The sequence below is a fragment of the Carassius gibelio genome, chromosome B4 (assembly GCF_023724105.1).
Source record: "Carassius gibelio isolate Cgi1373 ecotype wild population from Czech Republic chromosome B4, carGib1.2-hapl.c, whole genome shotgun sequence".
In the NCBI taxonomy this organism is placed as follows: Eukaryota; Metazoa; Chordata; class Actinopteri; order Cypriniformes; family Cyprinidae; genus Carassius; species Carassius gibelio.
In genome coordinates, this window is record NC_068399.1 from 24,450,316 (window position 1) to 24,471,981 (window position 21,666).

At 36.1% G+C, this 21,666-nt stretch overlaps 7 protein-coding genes across 11 annotated transcripts; 2 read left to right on the forward strand and 5 right to left on the reverse strand.

Moving 5' to 3' along the window:
- The first annotated feature begins 266 nt into the window (after positions 1–266).
- On the forward strand, positions 267–2,322 carry arl1 (ADP-ribosylation factor-like 1). Its single transcript, XM_052554454.1, has 6 exons — positions 267–398; positions 769–906; positions 987–1,068; positions 1,149–1,260; positions 1,577–1,755; positions 1,838–2,322. Exons 1-6 carry the CDS (start codon positions 395–397, stop codon positions 1,866–1,868), a joined length of 546 nt encoding a protein of 181 aa, XP_052410414.1. The 5' UTR covers positions 267–394; the 3' UTR covers positions 1,869–2,322.
- On the reverse strand, positions 1,222–8,571 carry LOC127956499 (small subunit processome component 20 homolog). 2 transcript variants are annotated; one of them, XR_008153574.1, is made up of 10 exons: positions 8,424–8,571; positions 6,119–7,059; positions 5,931–6,021; positions 5,763–5,848; positions 5,076–5,201; positions 4,104–4,206; positions 3,869–4,005; positions 3,712–3,783; positions 1,535–3,088; positions 1,222–1,361 (listed from the first exon to the last, which is right to left on the reverse strand). XR_008153574.1 is itself a non-coding variant. In XM_052554458.1 (4 exons), the coding sequence occupies exons 2-4, from the start codon at positions 3,014–3,016 to the stop codon at positions 2,460–2,462; spliced, it is 225 nt and encodes a 74-aa protein (XP_052410418.1). In that variant the 5' UTR covers positions 3,017–3,088; positions 3,712–3,807; the 3' UTR covers positions 2,418–2,459. The 2 variants fall into 2 exon arrangements, 1 of the variants encoding a protein (XP_052410418.1); XM_052554458.1 differs by lacking the exons at positions 1,222–1,361; positions 3,869–4,005; positions 4,104–4,206; ... (3 more) ...; positions 6,119–7,059; positions 8,424–8,571 and having other exon boundaries at positions 2,418–2,561; positions 2,727–2,785; positions 2,953–3,088; positions 3,712–3,807.
- On the forward strand, positions 6,671–11,849 carry slc5a8 (solute carrier family 5 member 8). The gene is made up of 15 exons (XM_052554450.1): positions 6,671–7,066; positions 7,200–7,265; positions 7,343–7,394; positions 7,833–7,900; positions 8,432–8,586; positions 8,997–9,137; positions 9,229–9,358; positions 9,512–9,600; positions 10,099–10,208; positions 10,293–10,360; positions 10,443–10,529; positions 11,083–11,255; positions 11,325–11,428; positions 11,507–11,595; positions 11,702–11,849. Exons 1-15 carry the CDS (start codon positions 6,725–6,727, stop codon positions 11,810–11,812), a joined length of 1,785 nt encoding a protein of 594 aa, XP_052410410.1. The 5' UTR covers positions 6,671–6,724; the 3' UTR covers positions 11,813–11,849.
- lyrm5a (LYR motif containing 5a) lies at positions 11,582–12,842 on the reverse strand. 2 transcript variants are annotated; one of them, XM_052554456.1, is made up of 3 exons: positions 12,776–12,842; positions 12,414–12,497; positions 11,582–12,258 (listed from the first exon to the last, which is right to left on the reverse strand). In XM_052554456.1, the coding sequence occupies exons 1-3, from the start codon at positions 12,827–12,829 to the stop codon at positions 12,046–12,048; spliced, it is 351 nt and encodes a 116-aa protein (XP_052410416.1). In that variant the 5' UTR covers positions 12,830–12,842; the 3' UTR covers positions 11,582–12,045. The 2 variants fall into 2 exon arrangements, with proteins under 2 accessions (XP_052410416.1, XP_052410417.1); XM_052554457.1 differs by lacking the exon at positions 12,776–12,842 and adding an exon at positions 12,637–12,753.
- Positions 12,843–12,982: 140 nt separating this feature from the next.
- Positions 12,983–16,357, reverse strand: usp18 (ubiquitin specific peptidase 18). 2 transcript variants are annotated; one of them, XM_052554452.1, is made up of 10 exons: positions 15,975–16,357; positions 15,768–15,861; positions 14,896–15,032; positions 14,736–14,815; positions 14,493–14,627; positions 14,113–14,208; positions 13,790–13,939; positions 13,566–13,706; positions 13,435–13,478; positions 12,983–13,285 (listed from the first exon to the last, which is right to left on the reverse strand). In XM_052554452.1, the coding sequence occupies exons 1-10, from the start codon at positions 16,054–16,056 to the stop codon at positions 13,189–13,191; spliced, it is 1,056 nt and encodes a 351-aa protein (XP_052410412.1). In that variant the 5' UTR covers positions 16,057–16,357; the 3' UTR covers positions 12,983–13,188. The 2 variants fall into 2 exon arrangements, with proteins under 2 accessions (XP_052410412.1, XP_052410411.1); XM_052554451.1 differs by having other exon boundaries at positions 15,768–15,864; positions 15,975–16,353.
- A 604-nt stretch (positions 16,358–16,961) lies between these two features.
- On the reverse strand, positions 16,962–19,426 carry pex26 (peroxisomal biogenesis factor 26). Its single transcript, XM_052554453.1, has 5 exons — positions 19,052–19,426; positions 18,819–18,965; positions 17,682–18,004; positions 17,425–17,571; positions 16,962–17,333 (listed from the first exon to the last, which is right to left on the reverse strand). Exons 1-5 carry the CDS (start codon positions 19,255–19,257, stop codon positions 17,230–17,232), a joined length of 927 nt encoding a protein of 308 aa, XP_052410413.1. The 5' UTR covers positions 19,258–19,426; the 3' UTR covers positions 16,962–17,229.
- Positions 19,427–19,852: 426 nt separating this feature from the next.
- On the reverse strand, positions 19,853–21,495 carry rhno1 (RAD9-HUS1-RAD1 interacting nuclear orphan 1). 2 transcript variants are annotated; one of them, XM_052554101.1, is made up of 3 exons: positions 21,338–21,495; positions 20,865–21,060; positions 19,853–20,788 (listed from the first exon to the last, which is right to left on the reverse strand). In XM_052554101.1, the coding sequence occupies exons 2-3, from the start codon at positions 21,042–21,044 to the stop codon at positions 20,096–20,098; spliced, it is 873 nt and encodes a 290-aa protein (XP_052410061.1). In that variant the 5' UTR covers positions 21,045–21,060; positions 21,338–21,495; the 3' UTR covers positions 19,853–20,095. The 2 variants fall into 2 exon arrangements, with proteins under 2 accessions (XP_052410061.1, XP_052410062.1); XM_052554102.1 differs by having other exon boundaries at positions 21,328–21,464.
- Positions 21,496–21,666: the final 171 nt, after the last annotated feature.

Consider the following 21,666-nt stretch of genomic DNA (forward strand, 5'->3'; position numbering starts at 1 on the left):
ATATTCACTTCTGATTTATTTTTTCTTTTCTCATCACGTGAAAGAATCTCATCCAGTAAAAAAGCGTTAAACACATCCGATCTTGTAGAAAAATTAATACATTTAAAAAGTAATAACTTGTATGATTATGATTTATTTATTTCTTTATTATTATTTTTACTTAATTCTATTTACATTTTTATTGCATCCTCACGTGTTCTTGTTCTAATGTTTATGTGAATCTCTCTGATATTGTTAATAATAATTTTAAAAAACCCCAAATATTTGAGCTCAGAAGAGCGTCGAATGTGCGCGCGCTGGATCGTTCACGTGTATGTGTGACACGTCATCCAGCAGCTCGAGCACGGAAGTGTTTCCATCAGAAAGACAGCGTTACTAAAGTATTTCATCCAGAATGGGTAGGTCTGCGTGAAATAAGATATATGTTGTTGGATGTAATGGACAGTTCGTTTTAAAACGCGACTAATACGAACGCTTTTCTGTGTGTTTACAAAGGGAAGTTTGCTCATCACGCATTGGTTCGCCTTGTGACGCTAGTTTGTTTGTTAGCTTAGCAGATATCAGAATTAGCCATGTGATCGAAAAGCTCGTTTTTAAAACACGTTTGACTCTTTTCATAATGATTGTAGTGTTTTATTCGAATGTGTGTTGGGTGTGATTGTTATAAGCGACATACTTGTACTATGATTCTGAGATAGACTGAGCTAAAATGGCATTAGTTCACCATTTTCTGTTCAATAATTTCATATAATTCTATTGTTTTTACAGGGGGGTTCTTTTCCAGCCTCTTCTCGGGCCTGTTTGGCACCAGAGAGATGAGAATACTCATTTTAGGTTTGGATGGAGCTGGAAAAACCACCATATTGTACAGACTTCAAGTGGGAGAAGTGGTGACCACGATTCCTAGTACGTGTTTTTGATGTCTTTTGCACACAACTTTACACATGAGACGAAGTGTGAGCTAATTTGTTATTTTTCGAACACAGCAATTGGTTTTAATGTGGAAACTGTGACATACAAGAACTTAAAGTTTCAAGTGTGGGACCTCGGTGGACAGACAAGTATCAGGCAAGATGTTTTTCATTTGCTTTATTTTACATTGATTAAGAAATAAATTGAGCTAAAGTTTTAATCTCGGTCTTCCACAGGCCATATTGGCGGTGTTATTACTCCAACACAGATGCAGTGATTTATGTAGTGGACAGCAGTGACCGTGACCGAATGGGCATCTCCAAATCTGAGCTGGTGGCCATGCTGGAGGTTGGTCAGATTGTTATGCTGCGTTTCAAGTTGAAAAATCAGAAAGAGCTTTATTGCCAAATATGCTTGCGCATACAAGGGATTTGTTTTCGTGACATAAGCTTCCAGTACACAGAGACAACACACAGACAAAAAAAAAAAAAGTAATTATAAAGGCAAATATTGCAAAATCGTATGAACAGTTGTGCTATAAATGATAATGGAATACAATAGAGTACTTTTGTGGAAAGGATGTTAAAAGATCTGCATGAAACCAAAGATGCCAATGAAATACCTGTATTTTTAAAGAGTTAAAGTCATCAGCCTTGTCTTTCAGGAGGAGGAGCTGAAGAAAGCCATTCTGGTGGTGTTTGCAAACAAGCAGGATATGGAACAGGCCATGACTCCTACCGAAGTGGCTAACGCTCTCGGTTTACCTGCACTCAAAGACAGGAAGTGGCAGATCTTCAAGACGTCTGCTACTAAAGGCACAGGCCTGGACGAGGCAATGGAATGGTAAGAGTTTTACTTTTTGACAGTTTAAATAAAAATTCTTTGCATTGTATTTACTAATACCTCCTGTTCTTCCATATTTCAGGTTGGTTGAGTCACTGAAGAGCCGACAGTAAATGCAAAAGCACAGAAAAATCTTATAAATAGGAACTTCAGAGACTTCTTATTGGGGGTCCTTTGGACCAGTGACTGCATTCTTCCTATTGTGTGAAGACCATCCTATTTTCCCATTTAGTACAGAAATGTTGAGTGGCATTGAACGGACTCTCCACGAATGAACTTCTCCTTTTTTCTTCTCGTCTCTACTGATGCTTGTTTTCGGTAAACTGTATTCACTACGTTTGTAATTTCAGAAGTGTCTGCTTTTTAAATTTAGCCTAGTTTCGGAATAATCACTGCAGCTCGGTTTGATATTATTTGGGTAGATATTTAAGACTGGCTGTCGTTTGTATGATTTGGATTTGTATTGGCATATTTATATTTGGACGTGTACAGGGGCGTGCACTCCTGCATTATGGCTGTGAAATAAATATGCAGTCAACACGTATTACATTATGCATATAACATCAATGGCTGGGCTGGTTTTGCAAGTTTTTTTTTTGTTGTTTATATAAAAACGTTGCAAAAAAACACATACTGATACACATGGTGAATGAATCAGCTGATTATAGCCAAGTTTTTCGCTGATGTGGCTTTGTTTCTTTGCTTTATATCCTGTACACACATGCGATTTTCTGCTTTTTGGCCTCGTTTTTCTTTAACCGCTTCTTTACCTTCTTTCTGGCAGCAATGTCAGGATTTACATCAGCCTGTGAAGGGAAATCATGAATATAATTAACGTTTAATTTTTACTTTGGTTGTAAAGATGCGTAACCTGGAAATTAACAAACAAATGGTTTATTTATAGTTGTCTCTGAAGACTAGAAGAACAACCAGTGACACACTTTAGAGCAGCATTCAGAAACATGTTTTACCTGCATGGCTTTGGCTTTCTTGTGTGAAGCTCGTCTCTGAACGGCTTCTTTCTGCACTGCTACAAAAGTCAGAGAGAACTAGAAAAACTAGTTTACCTTTGCAAACTTTTGCTTATCTCGGATCCCTGAGCTGGAGATCCTTAAATCAGAGGATGTTCCTACCAGCGATCTATCTGTATCATTCAGAGAAGTCAAGCATAAACAGAAAGACTGATTTAACGCCCACCTTCAAAGGCACTTTCGGTGCGTCTGTTGCTCCTCAAGCTCCTGGTTCTTATATTCCTCTTCATTCTCCTCCATGTTGTCTGTCATTTCTTTCTACTCACCCTCCTGTTCTTCAGCTGGATTTGTGCTATCAGACTCTGGTGAGATGAGGTAGATAGGCCCCATAAAGTAAGTTCTTAACCACCTGATTTGACTAAAAACGAATGTTTTTAGTCAAAAGATCTTAACGTATGATAAAAAAACAGAAAAATGAAATATTACAATAAAGTTAACATTTTTTATCTTCGATACAATTTAACATTAAAAATGGTTAATTAAAAATTAAACATTTAGACATTTTTGTAACAAAGTCTAGAAAATAAAATTGGAAAATAATGAATACAATCAATACAGCTTATAAAGGTATACTGAGATAATACTGTGAATCAACGACTTAAACAGATAAAATGAATCATGATTTATGTTTCTCAAATAAGATTTAATTCAATTTAATTGAATGATTTATGATTAACTAATTAAAATGTAATTTATACAAGTAAATAACATACATAATACAATTTATACTATTAAATATTAAAAGCCACCTAGAAGTCTAGAAAACAAATGAAATAAGTCAGGTAAAACTTTCAAATGTATTCATTAACATGACGATTAAGATTTCTGATGTTTTTTGTAATTAAAAAGAATTACATAATATACTTAAATGATTACTAATATATAATTAGGCAACAAAAACACTGAAATTGTTATTATTTCCTACCTGCTCTCCAGCAGAAATATCCAAGAACGTTGACTAAAGTTGGTAAGAGAAGGACAGGACAAGCTCTCTCATCTAATGGTTTCGAAACAAAACAATCATTAATTCAGTTTAATGTAAGCTAAGCTGTTACTGTTTACCTCAGTCTTGCTCTTCAAACCTTTTCGTATTGTATCCAGTATGATGTAGTGCACAATCTCGTTCTTCATCTGCCTCTGGGCATCCGACTTCACTGAGCTGCGTTATTACAGCTGACAAACACATGGTGGCGCTGTCTGCCAGAGACATGTCACCGATCTGTCTCGGGAACACACCAAAAGCATAAAAAAATGAATGCAGGTCAAGAAGCAAAAAGACACAGAAAAAATACATGTAGAGGCTAACAGTAACATCACCTCTAGAGAATGGAAAGTGTTGTGCATGACAGCAGTCAGGTATCTCATATCTCATCTCTCTTAACGTGCTCGGTGACCAAAGTGAATCTCATCCCGATGGCAGCTATCACAGGAATAAATTACATTTTTGTTTTCAACTAGAAAACAGTTATTGTAAATGGTAATCATGTATTAGAACGTTACTGTTTTTCCTGTATTTATCATCAAATCAATGCAGCCTTGGTGTTCTACGAACATTTAAAAAAATCTTAATAATTCCAAACATTTAACCTGTATCATTCATTTATTTGGCATGAAAGTGAAGAGTAAGTGATTGATTTGTACTTGAGCAGTTTTAGGTTTATGAAGGTAAGGCTGAAGTAAACCAATGAGTGTTAAACTTTTTCAGTCACCAAATACTGAACCTGGAACAGAATTAAAACCATCAAATCAATCATTTATTTTTATGTTTTACTTCACAGTATATGATACAGCACAAGTTCTCAACTTGGTGGACTGCAGATCTTTTCAAAAAAAGATAACTACTGAAGTACCCATCAAGACCTGTTCACAGCAAGAACGAAAACGATGTATTAAATGCTCAGGTTCTTTAAAATCAGTGGATTTAGATTTGAAAATAACATTCTGAAAGTGATTCCAATGATATAGTTCCTGTGTCGTTATTATGATGTGGAATTCGTAATTGTCATAGAAAAGAATGATTATAAAAAATGTATGGTTATTGTTATTTGGGTGAACAGCCTTTTAAGGTGCCTCTGTGTATAAATAGATTTATATGGAGATTCTATGATAGGATGTTGAGGCCCTAAAACCTATTGCCAACCCTAGAGCACATCCACCCATATAGTATACTGAAAGAATATATAAATAACTACTAACTGCAGGCACATAACATTAACATTCAGAGAAGAAAACCCAGTAGATGATAGAGCAATTAAATCATTAATATGCATTGTGCATCTAAACACAGACCTCATAAGTATGGGAGTGAGCTGGGTTCTATGCGACGGAAGTACCATGGCTCCTTCCTCTGAGATGTTGAAACGGACAATATCATCTTTAAAGTGCTTTTCATTCAGAAGTCTCTCCAGGTGTTCTCTGTAAATGGTGACAAATTGAGAATTATTGTGGACCTAAAACAAAGCCCTGGGGAATACCGCCATTGAAGCAATGTTGAAATAAATTCTCAAAGTGTTCCTGTAAGCCAACAGATTAATAAAACCCCAAATATAAAATAATAAAAAAGTCCACATAACTACAAAATGTTAAAAAAATTAAAACTAAAGCATTCCTACTGCAAGTTTTAGGTAGGAGAAAAGCCCTGATAACAGGCTTAAAATTAGATCAGCGAGGGTTGCCTCTAGTTTTTTTTTTTTTTTTACTGCATTAAATGACAAAAGTGTCTCAAAGTAACCCAGAGATGTGAAATGAATATCATAATAGACTAAAAGACTTCCTGAGGCAATTGCTACATTCCGGTATCTCAGCAGTGAAAGTTAGTAAGATAACCAAAAAAGCCTGTTGGAAGATACCATCAGTCTCTGCACTGGATATAAAGCATTCTATTCAGAAACTGACCTAGTTACTGTATAATACAACATTATTACAGAAAAAAAAACTAATTTGGAAAGCAAGAAGAGAAGGGACAGTGAGACTTACTTGTAGCCCAGTATGTTTGGGTCTTTGTATGTCATCAAACAGTCCAGTGCTTTTTTCTGGATTTGTTGGTCTTTATGGCACAGAAGCTGTGGGATAGAGAAAAAACATGAATCTCAGGCAGCCATTAATAAGTAAAATGATCTTTCACCTAAAGATGGGAAATCATACTTGGGTGTACAGTTCACTTAGTTTTGCCTCCATATATAAAGTTTTTGGATTGGTGAATTTGGAAAAGACCTTCAACTGTGCCATGAGCTGCCTGTAACAAAATAAGGACATATGTTGACAAGAAACAAATGAATACTAATTTTTCTGTTATATTAGGCATGCACATCTAGTCTGTGAAAGTACGTAACTAGAACACAAAGGCGAATGTTAGAAAATAAGATAATCTCTTTCTTGACTGCTGATTTTCTAGGGATCTTCTTCCCTTTCTACCTCTTCACCCATTTCCTGCTCTGATGAGGAGCTGATCTTCTTTATGAGGTCCTGTGTGGGAGCCACCTGCTGGTCAGCTGGGTATAACTCATTACTCTGAAGGCAGAGAAACCTATAATTGGAAGTAATTAATCTATAAACAGATACACAAAACATTAGTAATATTGGAAGGTTAATATCATTAGGCAGCTTTTGTTATTAATAGGGAGTGAATTATTTAAGTTCATAATTGTAGAGTATTTGTATCTATTTGGGAGCACTGCAGTATAAGTAAGGAGGAATGAATGTGATGGGGCGGGACGATGACAAGCATGCAGCTCCAGGAACAATCACGGTGAGTAACTTTGGCTTAGACTCTCTGACTAAATAACACCTCTTTCTGTCATGACTCAAACTCTGAACTAACAATCAGCTTTCAATGAGTAAATTCCTGATGCTCACTGATAATATTTAGCCAAAAGAGCCTCAAAGCCTGCCTTGTAAAATCAAGAGTCTCTCTTAAAGAAGTTCAGACGTGCACCAAGATGGCAAGTGCGGCGTCTTTCAGTGTGTGGGACTATGTGGTCTTCGCCTTAATGCTGGTGATCTCAGCAGGCATCGGGGTTTACTACGCCTTCAGCGGACGAGGTCAGAGCAGCTCGGCAGACTTTCTGGTGGGTGGACGGAGTATGACGGCAGTGCCGGTGGCTCTGTCACTGACAGCCAGCTTCATGTCAGCCATCACCGTTCTGGGGACCCCGGTGGAGGTGTATCAGTACGGAGCCATCTTCATCCTCATCTGCTTTGCTTATTTTCTGATGGTGGCTGTGAGCTCTGAGATTTTCCTGCCAATCTTCTACAGACTGGGAATAACCAGCACCTATGAGGTGAGATGACAGGAAAAAATGAAATAATGCATAAAATTTTTTTTATTGGTAAGTGAGTTTATTGAGGGAGTTAAAATGTTGCAATTATACATTAATTCTGTAACTTATGCAAATTTTTTTTCTTTGTTTGCAGTATCTGGAGATGCGTTACAATAAAGTAATTCGACTATTTGGGACAGGGCTGTTTATCATACAGACAGTGAGTGTTTGCTTGTTATGATCTCTCTTATTAAATCATATAGTGAATTCAGTGTACTATTTCGCATCTCTTCTCAGGTGTTATACACGGGTCTGGTAATTTATGCTCCGGCTTTGGCTTTAAACCAAGGTAGGATTTTTTGCACTTCTGTAATTCTTACAAACAATTATCCGAAATTCTAGATTAATCTTATTCTTGAAGCAGTTTCCTCTTCTTTCACTTTTAAAAATAAAGGTTCCAAAAGGAGAATTTTACGGCAATGCCATTGAAGAATTTTTGTTTCCCCAAAGGACCTTTAGTGAGCAGTTTTTAAAAAGAACTATTTATTCTTAACATTTTAATAATCTAAAGAACCCTTTTTTCCACTATAAAGAACCTTTTGTGAAATTGGAATGTTCCATGGATATTAAAGGCTCTTTATGGAACCATCAATGCCAGTAAAGAAGCTCTATTTTTAAGTCTGAGTGAAACGGCTTTATTGGTGAAGTGTATGGTGTAACAAGTATGCTTGATAGTGCACAGTGCTGTCTGGTCAAGTGAACTCTCTCCCTTCTCTCCTCTTCTCAGTCACAGGTGTAGATCTCTGGGGTGCCGTCATGTCCACCGGAGTGGTTTGCACTCTCTACTGTACATTAGTAAGTTAGAAGAAGAGTAGTGTTATATTGGTGTCAATGGGTTTTATTTCAGGTTTTATTAATGTTTTTATTTTTATATTTTCTATAGTAATTATTTTTATTTCCAATTGTAAGTATTTTTATGCATCAAGTTAAACTACACAATACAAATGTTTCCTTGGCAACTATCTGAAACAAAACAAAAATAATATATATATATTCAATAAATTTTATTGGATTTCAGTTGACATTTTTTTCAGGGACAATAATTAAAATTAAACAGAAGACTCTTAAAAATAAATGTTTCAAAAGGGTGTTTTTACAGTGATGTCGTAGAAGAACTTTTCTGGTTCCCAAAATAATTATTTTGAAGAGCATTGAAAAAAAAAAGAACCTTTTTTGAAAGTTTCCACGGATGTTCAAGGTTCTTCATGGAAACACTGAGACCAATAAAGAACCTTAATGTGTAGCAACACTTGTTAGAATTGGCATTTTATGTATATATATATATTAAAATGTGCATCATAAAGAACTGTCCCTTTACCCTGGTAGGGCGGTCTAAAGGCAGTGGTGTGGACGGATGTATTCCAGGTGGGCATCATCTTTGCCGGGCTCTTGGCTGTCATCGTCCAATCAGTGCTGCTGCAGGGCGGGATCTCCACTATCATCAGTGACTCCGCCCAGGGTGGGCGGCTCAACATATGGGAGTAAGTTATGACATGACTGACAGATACTGGAATGGATAATTAAAGGGATAGTCCAGAGAAAAATGTAAATTAATACTGTCATGATTTTCTCATCCTCATGTCGTTCCAAACCTATATGAGTTTCTCTCTTCAGCGTAACACAAAAGAAGATAATGTTGGAAGAATGTTGGAAACTATACAGTTTCAGCTTCCAATGACTTCCATTTTATGATCAAGATATGTAATGGAAGTAAAAGGGAACCAAAACTGCTTGGTCACCAGCATTCTTCAAAATATCGTCCCTTGTGTTCAGCAGAAGAAAGGAACTCATACAAATTTAGAGCGACATGAGGTTGAGTAAATAACAGAGATTTTGCCTGGACTATCTCTTTAAACGTTTGTCTTTCTCATGCTGTGTCCGACCCTCTCAGCTTCGATCCAAACCCTCTGAGGAGACACACTTTCTGGAGCATCACAGTGGGAGGGACGTTCCTCTGGACCAGCGTCTATGGTATCAATCAAGCTCAGGTGCAAAGATACATATCATGCAAGTCCATGTTCCATGCCAAAATGTGAGCACTGCACAAATCATAAATCTCTAATTCACATTAAAAGGAATGCAATATCTGAACCACTTTTCTCTGTGTTTTTGTCTCTATCCAGGGCTTTATACATTAACTTGGTATGTCTTTGGGCTATATCGTTATGCTCTGTATTTTGTGGCTTGTGTCTATACTCCTTTTATAAGAACTGTGATCCATGGACAGCAAGAAAGGTGTCTTCTTTGGATCAGGTACCAACCACAACAATGCATCTCAAATGCAATAAAAATAACTGTGCATGTGCGTGTTAGAACATAACTCCCGATAACATTTAAATTCCTTTTTTTGTTCTTATCAATTTGAAATATGGTACATTAATGTTTGTCTATATTATATGCAATAAGCTTATGCCATACCTGGTGTTGGACATCCTGAGTGAATATCCTGGCGTGCCTGGACTGTTTGTGGCAGCAGCATATAGTGGCACATTAAGGTTTGTTCTCTGTTAAGACAACCAGTTCACCCAGATTCATCATTTACTTTCCCATAATGTCGTTCTAAACCCATATGACATCCTGTGGAACATAAAAGAAGATATTTAGAAGAATGTCCAATCAGCTCTTTGCCATACAATTAAAGCATGACTCAAAAAAGGACTATAACTCTTGTGCTATATTCTTAACTCTATTATAATGTTCTGATAGTATTGTGAGAGTTAAATGTAAAATCAGGAAACACTTTACAGTATAGTTTAATTTGTTAACATTAGTTAATAAAATATTTACTTATCTCAAAAGATCTTCAAAATAATGGTTATTTGAATATTATTCACACTAAGAAGAATCGTTATTTTAAGAATTTCACCAAAAGGTTCTTTTGAGGAACCTAAAACATGGATTAATATGTGAGTGAGTTAAAGACAAAATATTCATACCACATTTATCAAATGAACATTTGTGAGCATGTATTATATCATGTTTACTGTCTACAGTACAGTTTCCTCCAGTGTAAATGCTTTGGCTGCAGTAACTATTGCAGATCTGATACGGCCATACCTCAGTCTGTCAGAAAAGCAGCTGTCCTGGGCTTCAAAGGGCATGAGTGAGTGAATATCTTCACTTAGAGCCCATTAATGAATAATTAATAATTCCACCTAATGAACTAGATGATATTCCCCAATTACAGGTCTGTTTTATGGTGCCGTGTGCATCGGAATGGCTGGTGTTGCATCTTTAATGGGAGGGATGCTACAGGTGGGTTACTGATGAATTATGTGAAATTACAGGGCGAATGATGGAATAATCCTAATTTTTCTGTCTGTTTTATCCTCAACAGGCTGCTATTAGTATCGTAGGAGTGGTTGGCGGACCTCTACTAGGCCTTTTTTCTCTTGGCATCCTGTTTCCTTGCGCTAATGCAAAGGTTTGCACAAATTTAATATGCAATTAAATTTTGCTTACATTTTGCTCACCACCAGGCCATCCAAGATGTAGAGGAGTTTGTTTCTTCAACAGAACAGATTTAGACAAATTTATCATTACATCACTTGCTCACCAATAGATCTTCTGCAGTGAATGGGTGCTGTCAGAATAAGAATCCAAACAGCTGATAAAAACATCCCAATAATTCACATGACTCCAATCCATCAGTTAACATCTTGTGAAGTGAAAAGCTGCATGTTTGTAAGAAACAAATCCAGCGTTGAGTTTCAACTTTAAACCATTGCTTCTGACCAAAATATGAGTTCATAATCCATAAAAAAATCATCCCTCCAGGGAAAAGTGGACGGTAGTGGTGTGGATTATTATGATGTTTTTATCAACTGTTTGGACTCTCATTCTTACGGCACCCATTCACTGCTAAATCACATCTAAATCTGTTCTGATGAAGAAACAAACCCATCTGCATCTTGGATGGCCTGAGTCTGAGTAAGTTTTCAGCCATTTCAGGACAACTAAAAGTGTGGCTGTTTTAGGGAGGTTTAGCAGGGTTGATATCTGGTTTGGTGCTGTCACTGTGGGTGTGCATCGGGGCACAGATTTACCCTCCACTACCAGAGAACAGCAGACCGTTGTCTCTGGTGACACACGGCTGTAACTTCTCAGGTAGCACTAACTGGACTGCAAATACAGAGGAAAATCTAGAAAGGTGGGTTTGCAAGAATCAGTTGAATTGAAATCTATTGGCTGGTACATAAAACGATCCATTTCTCCACAGGCCTTTCCTGGCTGATAATTGGTACTCGCTCTCATACCTGTATTTTGGCCCATTGGGGACTGTGACAGTCATCACTGTGGGTCTCTTTGTCAGTATACTTTCAGGTATGCGACAATCTGATATGTGAAGCACTCTGCTGTCTTCGTTCAAAGCAACTGACGTTTTCTGAGTTTCTCTCCAAGGCGGCAGACAGATGAAAGTACAGTCTGGGCTTATGATATCAAAAGAAGATCTCACCTTCTACAAAGCCTACAATGTTCTCAAAGCAAAAGTGAGTATATTCTTTAATTCGAGCATATATACAAATATACATGTACAAATATACTCACACTATTCCCATCACTTTGATCATTTTTTTTAATTATTTGCACTAAAAGGTTTCCGGTAGTGCAGGAAAGTTTGACCTGGAGCAGGAGCTGGACAAATCCTATGGAAAAACCAACTTTGCTTTCTGTGATGTAGAGCATTCTACACAAACACCTACTTAGAACATCATAAAACTGAAATGCCTTTAACTATACATGCATATGTACTTGTCATTACGAATAACTGTCTATTGTAAATTTAACAAGGACTTAGAAGTAGTAAAAAAAAATGTTTATGTCCAAATATGTTATAGTACAACACATCAAATACAAACAATCAGAAATTTACAGAAAATAATGATTTAACCTTTTGACATATACACTGTACAGTCTGGCACGTGTGACAGATACATGGATCAATGCTCTGGTTCACAGTAGCGTTTCTTCATTGCTCTGTATTTCCTGAGGAAGTAAAGTGCCTCGAGTTCTTTGATCACAAGGTCTCCACGGTCAACCAGCTTTTTGATTTTCTCAGGATCGGTGATATCTTTGTTCTTCATGAAAGCTGTTTTCAGACGCTCCCTGAAGTATGAAGTGCCTTTTGGATAATCCCGCCCAAGATACAGAAGCTGTATAAAAAGAAATGCATTACCCAAGCAATGGATAGTCATCAGTAGGAATTTCTTCCTTCTGTATTTGCTTCTTTTGTGACTTGGCTGCCATGCAATGTTATGTCCAGTAAACATTAAAAAGAACAGACGAAAATGAAGAAAAGGCTGCTTACATTTTTGTACAATCTTAAAACTTCACCTCTCAGTGGATTACTCATTTTAATGTCTCTCTTTTTATCCTGAGGCAGACAATAAACCTAAAACAAACAGAGAAGAAACAATAATACACCACAAGGTATTGTCTATTATGTTTAATAGTGTGCAACACACAAATGACACAAAAAATTTACTGACATTCTACTCAAATATAATTCTCCTCTTATTGTATTGTCATACTTTATAGATTATTAAGGTGCTAAAAGCCGATTTAATGAGTGGATAAAATAATCTTCAGATCGGTAGTAAATGTTTCTTATATGAAATATGGTTTATGACAACGTTTGCTCAGCTACAAGATCATAACAAAGGCGCTTACCAGGACGTGCGGAGGAAATTCCATGGCATGGATGCTTTCCAAAATAAAAGTCATGAAACGCGACAGTTTTTTTCAAAATAAAAGTCTCATTGTGGCCTTGAACCAATCAACTACGTGGCCTGTAAACTTTAGACGTTTTTTTAACTCGAGAAAACATTATATTTTTGAACAGTATTTTACAGTAAGAACTTGAGATAAAAGACAACATTATTTCAAAACATATTTTTATTTAACAATATCCATACATTTCATAAAACATTCTCTGAAAAAATAGCATAATTTTTCCCAAAATACTGTCCTATAAACCCCAATCAACATGAAAATATACTGATATACATTATTCAACACCTTTCTTCATACTTTCACCCAAAATTTAAATAGACTTTGGTCGTAATCTTGGAATATTCTCTGAATTAATTCATATAGTGTTCATTAAGTGCTGCAGTGTTCCCAACAGTTGAATTCCGGCTCTTCTTTCTGTACAGAAGCAAGTAGGCTGTAGACCATTGTCTAAAAACAGCATGAAAAATTATAATTAAAATCTGGAAGATGTCTTTGAAGAAATGCAATGAGAATAAAGTAATTATTTTAAACATTCACATTTTTGTTTTAATTTCCATTAAAGTGTCTAAGTTTAGAATTATTGATGCTTAACATACCGATGGGACTCTCCATATGTTTCCCGCACTTCTGCCCATGTGGACTGTGATAAATAAAATAATTACATATCAATATTGGTTAAATTTCAGTCTTAACTATTTAGTTAAATAAGTCTGTCACTATCTCTTACTTGTCGCACGCAGCTATCATCAGCATAATACCACTTCTGATCTGAGTTGATGAAAGCGGTGTAGTGACCAAACATGGCAGTTCCTATGTGCACTACTACTGCATAGAGACTGTAACACTCATCAGCCTTAAGACCATCAGCCTAAAACAAGCATACAACAAATTAAGCATATGACAATATTACTATGACTGCAGAGTTCTTTACTAAATATATGCTAAACGTACATTTTCTGATTGTGCAGCAGCAAAAATTTCAGTGCTGAATGTTTCAGGAAAGGTGACTTCGCTGAAGAGTTTACTGGTGAAACCACCATTGTTTCTGAATCTTTTCAAGTGGACACACAGAATCGGAGGCAATGAGACAAGCTTCATTTCCTACATGACCAAAAAATAATAATATTAATTAAAATCAAAACAAATAACTTGCAATGCAGTACACTATGTGCTGAAATCAGGGTAAATCTTTCTTGGATTTGCTGTATTACCAAATAAAAACGGACTGCAGAAAATCTATTATACTATTAGATAATAACAAATAAAGCACACACATGAGTGGATGGCTGCTTTTCATCACACTGGTCACAGTAAAACTTCTCGCTGTCCGGCAGCTTTTGTAGCTTGAAAAAAGAGTTGATGCAGCCTTCCTAAAGAACATAAGGAAAAATAATAAAGCATGATTGGTGCAAGATCTTCTACATTACAATGTACATTATTGACGCACAAAAACTTAAAATGAATGTAGATTCAAGGATGTTGGTAACCAAACAGTTGCTGGTAGCCATTGACATCCATGTATTTTTGTCAATTGCTACCACTGATTGATTACCAACATTCTTCAAAATATCTTCTTTTGTTTTTAACTCACACAGGTTTAGAACAACTTGAGGATGAGTAAATGATGATTTAAAATTCACTTTAAATTGTTTACCAGGGTGTTTTCTCTTTCCCAGATTGCCAAAGGAAGACTGAAAAGAGAGCTGGGCGCTCTGTGAATGAATTCACACTTTGAACACACCACCTGGGTCTCTACCTTTATCTCATATAGACTGCGGATCTCCTGAGCCTGAAAGAGTAAATGGACAAAGAGTTTAACATAACCGATTATTCTGGTTTTCACTGACAGTATGCTGAACAAAATCTGTATCTGTATCTATTTTTAAGGAGAACCCACCACAGCAGCATCAGGCATCTGCTTCTGACTGAGATTTAGGATGATGTGGAATATTTCATCTGCATCTTGTTGAGTGGACGCTACATCAGAATGACAGAATAACACCACTAAGCCACATTATTTCTGTAAGTATAAGATTTTAGGGTGATATGACGCATACGTCGGATGGCTTGACGGTAGAGGCAGTTGAGGAAGTTTTCGTGTGGAGCAGAATGTGATTTGTCCCTCATGGCTTCCAGGGCTTTCCTCAACTGCAGTGGGACGTTCCTCTCATCAATCCCATCTGATGGATGCCATCTTTGAAGGAAGAGTTTACCCAAAAATGTAAAAAATAGTTGAAAATTTACTCCCACCTTTTAGGCTATCCAAGATGTAGAGGAGTTTGTTTCTTCATTGGAACAGATTTGGAGAAATTCATAATTTGCTCAGTAATGGATCCTCTTCAGTGAATAGGTGTCATCAGAATGAGAGTCCAAACAGCTGATAAAACATCTCAATAATCCACATGACTTCAGTCCATCAATTAATATCTTGTGAAGTAAAAAAACAGTTGAATCCTCAATCCATAATATTGCTTTCTCAAGTGAAAAAATAAGTAATCTCATCAGAATCAGCCGTTAAAAATATGCACAGATCAAGAAAGAAAAAACAGTTCTAAACAAATATGTCAATGGATTTTGATGTTAGAGGACAACAGGAGATGGACTTTTTTTTTTTTTTTTTTTTTTACCAGAGGAAGCATTGTTATAGATTATAGACTCATAATGCTTTAATGATAGATTTGTTTCTCACAAGCACATCATTTCACTTCACAAGACGGAAGTCGTGTGGATAATGGGATGTTTTTGTCAGCTGTCTGGTTTCTCATTCTGACAGGACCCATTCGCTGCAGAGGATCCATTGGTGAGCAAGTGATGTAATGCTACATTTTTCCAAATCTGTTCTGAGGAAGAATTGTTTTTTTCTGGATGTCAAAATTAAGCATGGCTAGTTTCAAGTACGCTGCTTATTCAAAAGACAGAAGTGCTTTACATGTTCAGTATGTCCAGGAGTTCCGTGGTGGCAGAAAAGGACTGAAGCAAAGCATTAACGCAGCAGGACAGACTGTAGTTGAAAAGGCCCCTCACTTCTGAAACATTAGATCATTATTAGTTCCAGCACTTAAAAATGTTCAAAAGACTGAAATGACAGTAGTTACATTAAGAGTTTTGTCTCATTAAACATATGTGATAGACCTACCATAATTCAATGATCTTCCATAATTCAATGATGAAGAGCGGTGGAGTGATCGAGGATCCATTTTACTGTAATTCTTCCCCATACACAGACATACAGTATACGACTGCAAACGCTTCTCAGTGTTGAATGGAAACTTATTTTGTCAGCTGACGAAGTATTTACCCTCTTCAAGACACTCCAGCTCGCGTTACTCGTTGCATAACAATGAGTTTCATACAGACATAAACAGAAACAGCTGATTTAACTTTCACTTTCAATTTACGCTTCAGTTTCTGTCACAGACACGAAACTCACACCCGGTTCAGAATAAACGACTAGGTAACATTTTTTAAACAACTTTCAATGGTATTGTTATTATATTTTTTAAAAACAAGATGGAATCATTATTTTTAAATCGATAGAAATATCAGGACACAATACACATTTTACACATAGGTTAGGCTATTTATATTTACTCTACAGGCCTATATATATATATATATATATATATATATAGCTTTTTTTTACCATGATGCATATACGACCATGGTTTATGTTAATATTTTTTATAATATATTTGTATATTTTGAGTAAAAAAGAAAATATTAGCGTTTTTTACAGTTGTGTATGTATTCATTCATATTTTTATTTATTTGTTTTAGTTATTTTAGTTCACCTTAAAATAAAAATGAGAAATGTTGCCTTGGAAACTAGCAGACATAAAACATTTTTTTTTTTTTTTACATTCATTTTTAATCACAATTTTTTTTTATGGATTTAATTTTAGTCAATAATATCCCAGATAAAAACCTCTGCCTGTATATTCTTAATAAAAGAGCATTTCAAAAGTACATATTAATAAAACTTAATACTAGTCTTAACCATGAATATTCAATGTGATGTACATTAAATAGTTGTTTATATATATATATATATATATATATATATATATATATATAAATAAATTTACATACCGTATCTGGAGCAGATCCACATGAACTCATAGAATCAAAGACATATTTGCATATTTATTATATAATAATATAAAATTTGATCTGCATTTAATACTTATCTCCACGATACAATCCATTTTAAACAGGCTATCAGTAGTTAGATATAATTCAGTGTTTTTTTTGGGGGTTTTTTTTTTTACCTATAATGCAAGTAAATACACCAATAAGAGATGCCCATGACAATCACAGTATGCATTAAGTATTACAAATCAGTGGCAGCAACATTGTTTCACAGTTAGTTCCAGGATAACTCCATTAAAACTCTAAATCCGGCTGTTGGTTCTGTAATAAGGTCCAAACATGGTGTTCCACGTCTGCTGAAGGAGTCCATGCAGGCGGAGCAGCCATGGGAAAGCTGAGGGAAGGGCTGGAGGTGGAGAAATTGTAGAAAAGAATTATCATTAATTAAAGTAACTGTTGTAGATGCAATGCATAAGAATGGCAAGCGGATCTCTTACCCGGGTCTATACGGACAAGAAGCAAATACAACAACATTAAAGCCAGAAAAACTCTGCGCAGAGAGATGGATCTGATTCTCACACTGGCTACTGAAAGACCTCGATATAACAACCTCATTATGGAAGTCAGCCGCTGAGTCAGTTTATCTGTAAATCACAAATTGCATCAATTATCAATTCTACAATAAAATGATCTCCTCATCAACCAAATTACATTGCAATTTTTTACTTTAAGCACATTAATAAAAGAAAGTCACCTTGTTTTGAAGCACAAGTTGTTGTTGTCAAAGCTACAGATTCAGGATTTGTAGAGGATGATGTTGCATTTTTCTCATTGTGAATGTCTACCAAACTCCGAGCTGCTTGCCTCTGTTCATCAGTGAAGGCCACCCGACCCACATCAGTCTCCAGCATCTCCAGAGCTTCAGTCGTGTGACCCATCGGCACCAGTATGTGGAGGAAATACAGCTCAGCCACAGAGGTGAACCCTGACTGACTCATGTTACCAGAGCAGTGCAGCCAATCATAGACCGCATCCTTCATCACGGCCCGCTCATCCACTTTCACATAGAGAAGAATACTGTGAAACAGTTAATATAGCATTAGGAGTGATGTAGAGTATTCACCCATAGTCAAGCGCAGTTTAACCCTATAAGGGGCATTGTATGCTGGGGAATATATGCTGTGGCTTGCGTTTCAGAAAATCAATGCTTTTTGTAATCTTGACAAAACGCAGATCGTTGGAAAGGTCTGGCAGTCAAGGTTCCATATTTGGTTACTGTTTTGTAACAAAAGTGATACTGTGATAGAAAACTGCATCAAAAAAATCAATTTGGGTGTAACACAATGGTTATTTTTAGCACCCAAACAAAAATCACAAGAACCATATTTTTGTTATATCAACTTCAAATTTAGAACATAAGTCTGCTTTGATTTTATAGCAATTTTAGAGTGCAACATATTTTATAAAATATTTATTTTATATAAAATATAGAAGTAATATACCAGATTATCTTTACTGTAAACTTAAACTTTTTTTTAAAAAATGCTTTCACTTCAGCAATAATCTTAAATTAAAAAAAAAAAAGTTTTTAAGAAGAAACTAACCTAGTTATTCCAAAGCATTTAGGAATTACTACTATTTTGTTAGAAGCATTGATGAACAAGTATTCTGTTTTCAGTGAATGTATATCCCAAAAGGTGTGACGTATCTTGGGGATACAAACATTATGATCAAATATGAGAGTAAAGTTTTGAAGAAAAAATAAAAATCATGATATTGTACTATTTGAGTTCCGATAAAATAGCAATAAATTAATTTTCTGATGTCCCTTTACAATTTTGCACTTTTTAGGGTTAATGTAATTTGAGAGATGAATGCAGATTCTTCTGACCACATTTGGATAATCTTGGCAGGAATTTTCTCTGTTTCTCCATACTGCTGCAAAACCCAGTGCAGAACTCCACGCCACTGATTGAGCTCAGCCAATGCCTGAATCCCCACTATAGTCAATGCTGCTTTCAGTTCTACATACTTGAAGCTGGAAGGAAAGATTTAGAATAAGATTTGAAATAACTATGATGCAAAATATAATTTGATTATAACACGTAATATATAAAAACTCACCTGCTGTCCTCCTGTTCTACAAAAGCGGCCAAACTTTCAAGCCCTTTCTCGCACGTATCCAGAGCAGCCTGAAAGTCTTTCTTTACCATCAAATATTCAAGGGCAGTGTCCACCGGAGCGGTCACGGGACACGCGGGTGAGCTGGTGGGCCGAACCGAGCCCGAGCCGCGAGCGCCCGCCAGAGACAGCGACGAACTGCTCCTCATACCGGACTGCTACTGACCGTTTAGTGCATTACAGGTTTAATAGCGAAATAAGAAATGATTGAGAATAATACAACGTGAATTCTCAATGTCATTAATTAATTTAGGACACTAACGTCACACGTGAAACATAGCCATTCTGTAAACAAAACCAGCACTTCCGCAATGGACGACGAAGAAAATACCCGTCAAGATAAAAGTCCGGAGAAGTAAATATGTATATAAAACTTAAAAACAAATAATAATAGTAAATACACAAGTACGTGTGTGTCTGTCTGTCTGTGTGTGTGTGTGTATATATATATATATATATAAACTATGGTATTAAGTAGAGACAAAAAATATTTTAAATATAAATTATTATATTTCTGAGTTAATATTGATATATAATTTTATATATTAAATATTTTGATATTGTATGACCCTTTTATATTTTTCATATACATACTTTCTCATAAATATTTTATACTCCTTTTATATTTTTCATATACATACTTTCTTTAAAATATTATAATATAAAATCTAAAAATATTTGACTTTTCCTGCATGCAATAAGTTAAACAAACTCCCTTTGGTTAAAAATAAACAAATAATAAAAGGCATTTGACAGATGTGTATTTGACATTTAAGTACATAATTCATTAACGTACAACAGAGTACAAAGGTGCTTCCATCAAGTAAGGCTGGGGACAAAAAAATTACATCTTTAATTCTTCTCTCCTGAAGTGTTCATATATTACATTTTCTAAACTGTACAATTTCCTAAATCTTAACAAATGCATATAGAACAGAAAACTACAATATGGATCAAATTATTGATGTATCTGTTAATTTAAGGTTTTTAAGTCCAATCACTGACAACTCCAGCATCTGCTGGAAGAAGCTGACCTCTGTCAATCAACAATTTCATCAGTCCTTTCCTCCGTCTCCATGTTACCTTCAGCCCATAGTCTTTCTCAGGTGTGTCCATAACCAGGATGCTTGAGTTCTCAGTTCGCGGAGGAGTTCTTGCTTGATTTTGGGGGAAGAGGAGATGTTGAACATTGGATGGAGGCGTGCTGGAGCAATGTGGCATTTCAGGCGTCTCTATATTCAGGGGTTTGGGAACCAAGCTTGTGTTTGGTGTGTGAACTGAATCCCCAGTCATTCCATTTTTGTGTAATTGCACATTCTTAGAAACTTCTGAATGCCTGGAGGTGGATATAACATGTGTAGCCATCCTCCTCTCCACCCCTTTTCGCGGAAAGCAAGTTCTTCTTGGAGTTTCTCGAAGGTCCTTACTATGACTGTCCGAAGAAGCAAGCCTATCATTCTTTGTCCGTGAACTTCTAATGTTTTCACACTGGTGTTGTGAACCTGCTGGGGTTGCCTCAAAGGACAAGGGAATATATTTGCAGGCCTTTGCTCTTTTAGTATGACAGAAACCCAAAACTGGGGCCTTGTTTGAGATCCTCGTAGCCATCTGGTTATTTCTCCTCCCTCGACCATCTCGACTAAGCGTTGTGGTTTTGAGTGAATTAAACTGTGGAGACACCTACAAACAGAAAACATGTTTCAGTTTCAGTATTCACTCATAAAATGAAAGTAAAGGTTGTAAAGCAAGCACATACCCAAGAGGTACATGGTGCACCACTTCGCTGTTGTTTCTCTGATATAAATGACTTGGGATGAATGGCACTCCGTAGTTGTGGTCCATACTCGTGCTTTGGTCCGTTGATGGGCGCCTCCACGAACAACAGCTGAGATTTGTTTGGCTTCAGTAGTCTCTTCTTATGAGAATTGCGGGGCATTAGAAGACATGATATGCTGCAAAGGAGGAAAACAAGATGACATGAGGCAGAGAATTATTACTACTGCTGATATGTCAGTGTCATGCAAGCATACACTTTCAATTCTTTAAGACAGATACAGACTACCAACATATTTAGAGGCATTAAAACCATTAATTCTACAAGATTTCATTTTATTCGAATTTTATCGTATGTTTGTTACTGAGACATGGTAGCCGTGCTATGAGCTATGAAGAAAGTGCGCTTGTTTATAAAAAAACATTTTATGCAATGAAAACTTAACTGATACTCACGGATTGCTTTGTATTTCTTCTCAATCGCATTGTATTTTTATTTATATTTTTTGGACCATGTACATGTACACACTAATTAACCGTCTGACTGAGGTTTGTGTGAAAGCTCGTCCCCCCCATTTACACACACTTCAGTTCCTCCCGGAGAAATATAAACTGGTTAGATAGCATAGCAATGGAATACCACAAGAGGCGGGGCTTGGTGGCCCGGATGTTGTTCTGATTGGTCAGCTAGGATGAGTTCAAATATCAAATTATTATTTTATATTATTTATTGTGTTTTTAAAGTTCCAATATTATTATTTTTCATTAGCGTTAGTATTCATGCG

Excerpts from the sequence above, each read along its gene's own strand:
- rhno1 (XM_052554101.1), bottom strand. The coding sequence starts at position 21,044 with ATGCCCCGCAATTCTCATAAGAAGAGACTACTGAAGCCAAACAAATCT. Across the intron at positions 20,789-20,864 it reads GTGCACCATGTACCTCTTGG|GTGTCTCCACAGTTTAATTC; the intron begins GTATGTGCTTGC and ends TTCTGTTTGTAG.
- usp18 (XM_052554451.1), bottom strand. The coding sequence starts at position 16,056 with ATGGGGAAGAATTACAGTAAAATGGATCCTCGATCACTCCACCGCTCT. Across the intron at positions 13,479-13,565 it reads ATGATAGCTGCGTGCGACAA|TCCACATGGGCAGAAGTGCG; the intron begins GTAAGAGATAGT and ends TATTTATCACAG. Across the intron at positions 13,286-13,434 it reads ACATATGGAGAGTCCCATCG|ACAATGGTCTACAGCCTACT; the intron begins GTATGTTAAGCA and ends TGCTGTTTTTAG.
- slc5a8 (XM_052554450.1), top strand. The coding sequence starts at position 6,725 with ATGGCAAGTGCGGCGTCTTTCAGTGTGTGGGACTATGTGGTCTTCGCC. Across the intron at positions 7,266-7,342 it reads GGCTGTTTATCATACAGACA|GTGTTATACACGGGTCTGGT; the intron begins GTGAGTGTTTGC and ends ATCTCTTCTCAG. Across the intron at positions 10,361-10,442 it reads TAATGGGAGGGATGCTACAG|GCTGCTATTAGTATCGTAGG; the intron begins GTGGGTTACTGA and ends TATCCTCAACAG.
- pex26 (XM_052554453.1), bottom strand. The coding sequence starts at position 19,257 with ATGAGGAGCAGTTCGTCGCTGTCTCTGGCGGGCGCTCGCGGCTCGGGC. Across the intron at positions 18,966-19,051 it reads GTAGAACAGGAGGACAGCAG|CTTCAAGTATGTAGAACTGA; the intron begins GTGAGTTTTTAT and ends CTTTCCTTCCAG. Across the intron at positions 18,005-18,818 it reads GCCAAGATTATCCAAATGTG|TATTCTTCTCTATGTGAAAG; the intron begins GTCAGAAGAATC and ends ACTGTTTCACAG.
- LOC127956499 (XM_052554458.1), bottom strand. The coding sequence starts at position 3,016 with ATGAAGAGGAATATAAGAACCAGGAGCTTGAGGAGCAACAGACGCACC. Across the intron at positions 2,786-2,952 it reads CACCGAAAGTGCCTTTGAAG|CAGTGCAGAAAGAAGCCGTT; the intron begins GTGGGCGTTAAA and ends TGACTTTTGTAG. Across the intron at positions 2,562-2,726 it reads AGAAAGCCAAAGCCATGCAG|GCTGATGTAAATCCTGACAT; the intron begins GTAAAACATGTT and ends TTCCCTTCACAG.
- lyrm5a (XM_052554456.1), bottom strand. The coding sequence starts at position 12,829 with ATGACTTTTATTTTGGAAAGCATCCATGCCATGGAATTTCCTCCGCAC. Across the intron at positions 12,498-12,775 it reads AATTTCCTCCGCACGTCCTG|GTTTATTGTCTGCCTCAGGA; the intron begins GTAAGCGCCTTT and ends TGTTTGTTTTAG. Across the intron at positions 12,259-12,413 it reads TTTTAAGATTGTACAAAAAT|CTTCTGTATCTTGGGCGGGA; the intron begins GTAAGCAGCCTT and ends CTTTTTATACAG.
- arl1 (XM_052554454.1), top strand. Across the intron at positions 907-986 it reads AGTGGTGACCACGATTCCTA|CAATTGGTTTTAATGTGGAA; the intron begins GTACGTGTTTTT and ends TTTCGAACACAG. Across the intron at positions 1,756-1,837 it reads CTGGACGAGGCAATGGAATG|GTTGGTTGAGTCACTGAAGA; the intron begins GTAAGAGTTTTA and ends TCCATATTTCAG.